This window comes from Benincasa hispida, chromosome 5, assembly GCF_027475165.1.
Source record: "Benincasa hispida cultivar pf3 chromosome 5, pf3_genome.v1.1, whole genome shotgun sequence".
Classification (NCBI taxonomy): Eukaryota; Viridiplantae; Streptophyta; class Magnoliopsida; order Cucurbitales; family Cucurbitaceae; genus Benincasa; species Benincasa hispida.
The window spans coordinates 30,124,738-30,132,767 of record NC_143482.1 but is presented as its reverse complement, the minus strand read 5'-3'; the positions used below and the strand labels follow the sequence as shown (position 1 = coordinate 30,132,767).

At 28.6% G+C, this 8,030-nt stretch overlaps 1 protein-coding gene across 1 annotated transcript; it reads right to left on the bottom strand.

Moving 5' to 3' along the window:
• Positions 1–1,103: 1,103 nt before the first annotated feature.
• LOC120077578 (peroxidase superfamily protein) lies at positions 1,104–7,677 on the bottom strand. The gene is made up of 4 exons (XM_039031516.2): positions 7,211–7,677; positions 6,951–7,133; positions 6,635–6,797; positions 1,104–1,809 (listed from the first exon to the last, which is right to left on the bottom strand). The coding sequence occupies exons 1-4, from the start codon at positions 7,421–7,423 to the stop codon at positions 1,382–1,384; spliced, it is 987 nt and encodes a 328-aa protein (XP_038887444.1). The 5' UTR covers positions 7,424–7,677; the 3' UTR covers positions 1,104–1,381.
• Between the last annotated feature and the right edge of the window lie 353 nt (positions 7,678–8,030).

Below are 8,030 nucleotides of genomic sequence, written 5' to 3'. Positions count from 1 at the left end.
TGAACAACTCTTGCCATTGTGGGTTTTGATGAGATTATGTGATAATGTCATCCCCTTTTTTTCTCTCAAAGCTTTAGCATTTTTCCTCTCCAAATTAGTCACTCATCGGATCTCACTATCCCATTCTAAGGCTGAAGAATAGTCGGGAAGATCACTCTCATAGTGGTCTACAAGTCGTCGTGAGGAGATTGAAGCTGATTTGGAGAAGATTCAAATACTACAAAGGTTGTATTCTTTTTCCCCTTTTTCTTGTTTTATTGCATACATGCTTATCTTTGTAATTAATCTAATTAGACTACTTTAGATCCATTTTTCTTCCGTTGCGCATGTGTTTGTTTCTTTATCTATGAAGTTTTGGCATGTCTTATTTAACCTTTAAATTTGTTTCATTTTAATTTATCAGAAGAAGATTAATTTTGATCCTAAACTTGTTATATTGTTTCAATTTGCACCTAGTGTTGCAATTCGATTTTTTTTTTTCTAATCAATTTCAGCTAATTCACAAACTAAATTTAATTATAAGAAAAACAATGTAAAATTTTTCATAAAACTCAAAAATTCAATAAACTAAAGTTCTACAGAAATCTAAGTTTGACCAGTCGCAAATTAAACATTAATAAATAATCATCAAAATTAATAAATTTCAATAAAAAGTTAGCATGTCGTTTTTGTTTTAATTTCAAATTGTATATATCATATAATTCATTAAATACATATGTAAGAGAAAACTTTTTCAACGATACTAATGAGAATTTCTTACATGGTTAAAATTACAACATTTTTAAAAGTTCAAGAATAAATTGTAACACTTATTTAAATTTAGGATTAAAATTGATGAAACTAAAAGTTTAAGTTCCAAATTGACACAATCAAAATAAGTTAGGGTCAAGATTGATTCTTTTCGTTAATCTATAAATTTCCAAATCCTATTCTAGCCTTTCACAATTAATTTTTCAAATAATTTTTCAAGATAACTTTATAACAACATAATGTTTTTACATGTATGGATTAGAACACATATACAAGTTGATTGAAACAAAATAATACCAAGTTAAAAAAAAAAAATCACATATCAAAATCCAAAAATCATAACAAAACAATCCTTAATCTTAAATAAGATTATTCAAGCCTTAGTCAATAATCATTAAAGCGTAAAAGATTTACATATATTCAAATCACAGTAGAATATATATTTTGTATCACCCATTTCCAAATATTATTCCCAATCCCAACAACTCTAAAACCAAACCGAAAGAAAGAAATCCAATTAATTAAAAAAAAAAAAAAACATTACTTACAAAAACACAAATACCCAACTTCATCATATCACATATAAATTCTCCCCATATATTATACCTTTTTCAAAGTGAATAATTTACCCTTAGTTAAAAGCAGAACAAACCCTTCGAATCTCTCCTCGAGAGCCAGTTTTAGTCCCAATTTGACCCATTCTCACAATGGAGTTGACAAAATCATCTTGAAACGATGGGCCTAGAATGGGGGCGAGTGGGCTGAAATATGAGTCCATGACGGCTCGGGTCGACGGGTCGTCATTTAGTCGAGCGTCGGAGGCGAGGACGGCGAAGCCATTCCTTATGTTTTGAAGAATGTTGATGTCAAAGGTACGGGGGCTGCCACGGTCGATGCCAAGGCGGACATTGACGTCGCCATTTCGAGGGCATTGCGACTTTAGCTCCGACAGCAATGTCGGGTTTATGTCCGGGTCCGATCTGCCGCTGCTGTCCGGGAAGAAGTCGTAGAGCCGTTTTTCCATGAAGAAGCATGCGGTGGTTCCGATTGTGTGAGCCGCTGTAGAGAAGATTGTATGAGGATTAACTTTTGTACTGAGATTTCAATGATACCATTTACAAAAATAAAAAAGTTATGAAAGGATTCAGATTATAAATTTGTTTTTGGTATATGAAATTTGGAATATTCTAAAGATTAAATTTCAAGATTGCATATTAATGATAAAAAACATATAAAACCTATTTTCAATTTCGTGTCTAATACATCATCATGTAACTAAAATCAATTTAAGACATTAACGAATGATTAATACTATAGACATTTTAAATAAGAAGATGTAGTAAATATAGTAATCAAACTCAAAATATTAGCAAATATAGCACGTTGCAATAAAATGTAAAATATAGCAAAATTTGAAGCAGTATATTAGTGATAGATCATATGACTAAAAAGAATCTATTAGCGATAGAGTCTATCACTAATACGAGTTTACCGGTGATAGAATCTATCACGAATAGATTTTATTATATTTGTAATTCCTTAAAAATGTTATTACACACTCAATTATTAGACTTGAAAGCATTGTCCATAGTAATTATCTTGTGTCTGCATGATCAATCTATATTAATAATCTTATTTGTATTTGAAACTAGTTTTACAAAAATCTAGGAAAGTTTGTAAGTCCATTCCTCCCATCGGTTAAGATGTAACGTAAAATACACCATTTCTAAAATAAGCAAACTCGCATATTAAATATAGACTTGCTACCTAATCTCAAATCACATATTAAATAAGATGTCTTTTTGGCTCCGTAGGTTATATGTTTGTATATGATTTAAGTTTAAGAGACAAAACCTGAAAGTACTACTCATTGCAGTTACCTTGTGTCTTCTTGAATCTAGAATATTAATCTTATTTATATTTGAACCTAGTTTTAAGAAAATCTAAGAAAGTTTGTAGGTCCATGCCTCAAATCCGTTAAGATATAAAGTAAAACACACAGGGGGCATTAGAGACAAGGAGTTGGTTATTATAGTTAGTTTATAATAGTTTGTATTCAGAGTGTAAATTATTTTTATTTGGGCCATAATAATATGTGTTTGAGATTTAAATTATTTTAGTTTGAGAACGAAATAGTAAATACTATAGTAAAAAATAAAAAGATGATGAATATAAAATAATAAAAATTGTAGCAAATAGTAAATATCGTAACAAATAAGAGTTCTAAAATAGTTTTGAGTGTAACTAATTGGGGACTAAAAAATAGTATTTACGGTAATAAGAGATGATTATTATAATCCTTGTCCCAAACGCCCCATAGTCTCTAAGATAAGCAAACTCACATCTTAAAAATAGACTCAAGTATCTAATATCAAATCACACAATCTTAATTTAAATAAGATATATCTTTGTGATTCGTAAGTTGTATATTTGTATATAATTCAAGTTTAAGGGACAAGTTATTCATGTGAAACCATATATTTATTAATTGTCACAAGCAAAAACTATCTACATAAATGTTTGATTATTCAACTCTAACTTTGTTAAGGAAAAAAATAATAATAAAATTTAAAAAAATTTGAACTTATACTTGTTAAAATGCACAAATCTCCAAGTGTGTATATAAGGACAAAAAAAAATACACAACTCCTAACCTAATTAATAAATGTGTGTAAAGAGAGAAAAAGTAGATCAAATGGCTTAATCGTATAGTCTCATGTACTCACGAGACGTGTCGTACACGAGTAAGAAATTAAAGATATTTTATTACATTGTGACATTTTAAATAGTGAAATTAAAAGTTCTTTTCCTAATAAAGACAAAGGAAAAAGGAAAATACATGTTTCAGAACAAACAAGACCAATGTTTATCAATCTATGTCACTTGGAGATTCGGGCCATCAAATATTCGTCTTTCTAAGAGGCAACTTTTTCAAAGTGATTTACATGCATTTTTAACTTTGTCCTCGACATTCAATCTTGTTCTTTTTTTATCCTTAAACTCCCAAAAACATTCCTCTAATCTCTAAATATTTTTAAAAATTTTATTTTGATATATTGATGGTTGATATTTTATTTCAATTTTATCTTGTTCAACTCATGTTAAAGATTAAAAATAAATATTTTAAAATTTTAAGAACTAAAATATATGTTTTTGAAAGTATAAGAATCAAAACCGAACAAAAACAAAATGAAACTTTTTAGAAAAAAGAAAAATAAGAATAAAAAAATGACAACCTTATCTTAGAAGAAATTAACAAAGTTAAATCCGTGATTGTTTTGGAGAATCCCATGTGACATGTACCAGCTGTTTTCTTTTCTTTTTTTTTTTTTTTTTTTTTTGTCTTTTTGATTTTCATTTTTCATTTAATTATATTATATATGGTTACTAAGCTTATAAGGTACCTCAAATTTTACAAGTGGGATTGCTTTAAAATTGAATTGAAGAAAAAGATATGGTGGATTTTGCATATTGTACAACATTCACAACTTTATGCAATTAGTTGTACATAAATATATGTTATGATATTTATCTTTGAATTTTCTATATTGAGTGGTTTAGAAGAAAAGAAAACAACTTCTCTTTTCTTCAATGAACATGGCAAGACATGCAATTATTAATTACTTGTACACATTGGTTTTTCAAAAACATGGGCAAGAAAAGAGATTAAATCCAATCTATTTTCCTTTACTTTCTTAATAATAATATTTAGTGCAATCGATGCTATACTGGTGTAGTCAATACTACACACATCACCATGCATCTTCCGAAAGATATGTTTATTTTTAAAAATAAAAATTTGTTGTATAACAACTTGTAGTTAGACATTTGGATGAACTATACAAAGATGAGTGGAACAAAAAGGCACTCAATTATTATTATTTTTTTTAAATTTTGGATATTTTATATTTTGTATTTTATATTTTTGCTGAGTAGAAAATGCTACTGTTGTTAATTTTCATTATATTTAACAAAAACATTTAAAATATTTCAAGACTCAACACTTATAAATTGCACATGGCTTTAAATGTTGGCTATGTAATTAAACACCAACTCATCAAATAAATTAATAAAGAAAAGATGTATCTTTCTCAAATGTTTAATAATAGTAGGTATGCTATAAATTAATTAATAACAATCACTAAAATTTTCTGTTTATAGTCAAGAGCAAAAATAAAATATTTAAAATATTTGTGTCAACATGTAGAACATACCATAATAGTTCCAAAAAGACCCAAATAAGTTTTCTAAAGAGTCAAGAATTAGTTGGATTAAAATTAAATCTACTATTTGTATCTCTAAATTGGTTAAAAGTTTGATCCCGCCCTATTTAGTAACAATTTAATTTTTAAATATAAATTTATAAACACTATATACTTTTATCTACAATTTTTTTATATCAAACTTTAAGAGATATTTTCAAAATTCAAACCAAGTTTTCAATATTAATTAAAAAAATGAATTTTCTTTAAGTGTGTATTTCTTAGAATAGATTAAAACTATTAGAAAGAAAAGGTAAGAAAACGTATTTTGTTTAAAAAAAAGATCAAATAGTTATCAAATAAGGTCTAAATTTTTTAAGTTTTCTAATTTAGATCATCATTAAAATCTAATAAAAACACGAAATTTAAAAGTTTAAAAACCGAACAAGAAAATAAAATAACCATAATTACTTTAAAAGGAAAAAGAAAAGAAAACCCATGTTTAAGTTTAATGAAATCAAAGATAATACATATGATATTTCTTAAATAGGGTATGTTTACTTTAGTAAATTAAATGAAGAATAGTTTAGAATCCTATTCCTATGTAATAACTTAAAAGCACATAAAAGTAGGAAATATGAATCATCCCTATCAAAATGTACATTATAATTATATTTAAAAAGAACCCATATATATATATATATATATATATATATATATATATATATATATATTGCAGTTGGACCTAACAAGGCTTCCCAATCATAAATGGAAAAGTAGGTTTTGGTTTTGCCATTTATGTGCCCTCTTCAATGTTTTGACAAACTTAGTTTTCTTTGCACTTTACATTCTTTAGCAAAAAATCATTTTGTGTACAAAAATATTTGTATGTGTGGGATTGAAAAATAAAAAAAAAAATAGAAGATTGAATATGTATAATCACCAATGGAGTAATTCTTAAGTTGGATCTTAATCTTTTAAAATTTTTAAATTTATTAAAACTAAAGAAAATTTTTAACTACAATCATACAGTTGGCCAATAAAAAATTATCATGGGACAAATATTTTTGAAAAGAAATAAAAGAAAAGGGAATCATATTTCAGTCGAGCTCTTAAAACTATAAAATGAAAAACTATGACACTACACTTATCAAAAGAAATAATTTCTCAATAAAGAAAAAGTAAACAAAGAAATTATGGAAAATTTAATTATATTAACACTTTTATAGCACATGAACATCAACGACCTTTAACAATTTCTATGAAATTACCCAGATGAACATTTTTAGTATATTAAAAAAAACTTAAAACTATAATAGTATTTATTATTCGTATCTATAATTTGACACGTTATCAAATGAAATATTAATTTATTTTATAGATTTCACAGCTCACATTATTATTCTTAAATGCTACTATCATGAAATTATAATGAATAAAGATAGTATAAAAATTTCTTATAGGCGCTAAAAAATTTTCCATAAATAGGTTAACATGACCTAATTATCGAAAAGAGTAGGGAATATGTTGTATATTTTTCTAATAAAGGATGGGAATATGTTGGAGATGAAAAAATGTATGAGGATGATTATTGAATGAGGTAGGAAAGTAAACTCATATGTCTTGGCTTTCCAACCACCTTAATATCACCAAACGTGCATGAGAGAGAGAGAAATATGTACCAGTGAGTAAAACCAAGTCCTTGTCAGTCATCCCTTTCTCAGCAAATTTCTTCTTCAAAACTTGAATTGAATCACTCACATCCGGCAGATCATCCGCCAGAGAAACATCCGAAACCCTACCGTCTCTCCGACCAGTCAGAACCTCGTACTCCGGTCCATTTGCCTGTAATAACCTTAAACAATTTAAAAATCGAGCAGTATTTGGATGCATCTTATTTTTCAACACACGAAAAAGAGTTTGACGTGTAGTAAATTATGATAGGATAATATAATGAGTTGTGTAAGGCTAAGTGCGAAAAATTCCAATAGTTATTACCATTAGAATGGCATCTCTTGCGGCCATAGCCACTATGTCAGCACAAGAAACTACTCCTGGACATTGTGTTTCCAATTCACTCTTTGCTCTCTCTATTACTTCAAAACCCCCCACCCCTTGATGCCCAAAAGCAAGTTTCTCCGACCTCGGCCCGTTGTCGACTAAGATTGAACCATCGCAACCCTATAAAAACCAGCTCACTGGAATGACTTTCAAAAGAAAAGTATACTTAATATTAAGTGCGCTTTTGGAGGAGTTACCTCGACGATGCAGTCATGGAAGTGGAGGCGGAGTAATACGGCGGCCATGTTGGCATTGTTTTGAACGGCGTTGTTTACGACTCTACGGACAATGGATTCCGCCGGAGGACAAGATCGAGCATAGAATCCAAATTTCAATTGGGCTTGAGAAATGGCTGCGAAGCAACCAAGGAACATCAAGAGATTGAGAAGAATGATTAACAACTTTCCCATGGATTTGTAAAGAAATTTTTTTCTTGGTTTTTTTTGGATCAATGGTGAGGCTGAAAGCTAAACATAAGATATAAGGAGTAATTGATATATGAAGAGAGGGAAAAGGAAGAGAGAGAGAGAGAGAGAGAGAGAGAGAGAGAGAGAGAGAAGGATTGAAATAGAGAGAATAGAAGTAAAGAAAGAGACGAAAGGTCTTAAAATAAACAGAGAGAGTTGACAGCTTTGAGAATTTAAAGGCGTTTGAATCGAAAGATGTGTCATTGTTTGTATTGCATGAGAGAGATTTGTCATTTTGCTAATTACCTTTTTTCTCATCGCTATAGCTAACCCTTATAATTATTCATTTAATTAATTATATCCCCACCTCTTAATTTCACTTACTAATTTAATTCCAATGCGTTTTCAATAATCTAATTCCAATTTTATTCATTCAAGAGAGGGTAATGGAACAAATCTCTGATTGCTCCACTTCCCCACCTAGGATTATTGCTTTTATAGGACTACATTTTCTTTTTCTTTTTCTTTCAACTTTTACTCTTAATTTTTAACCTTGTAAATCTCATTCATTATCTCCTAGTGGTTAAAAGATTTGTGTGTAAATTTTTTG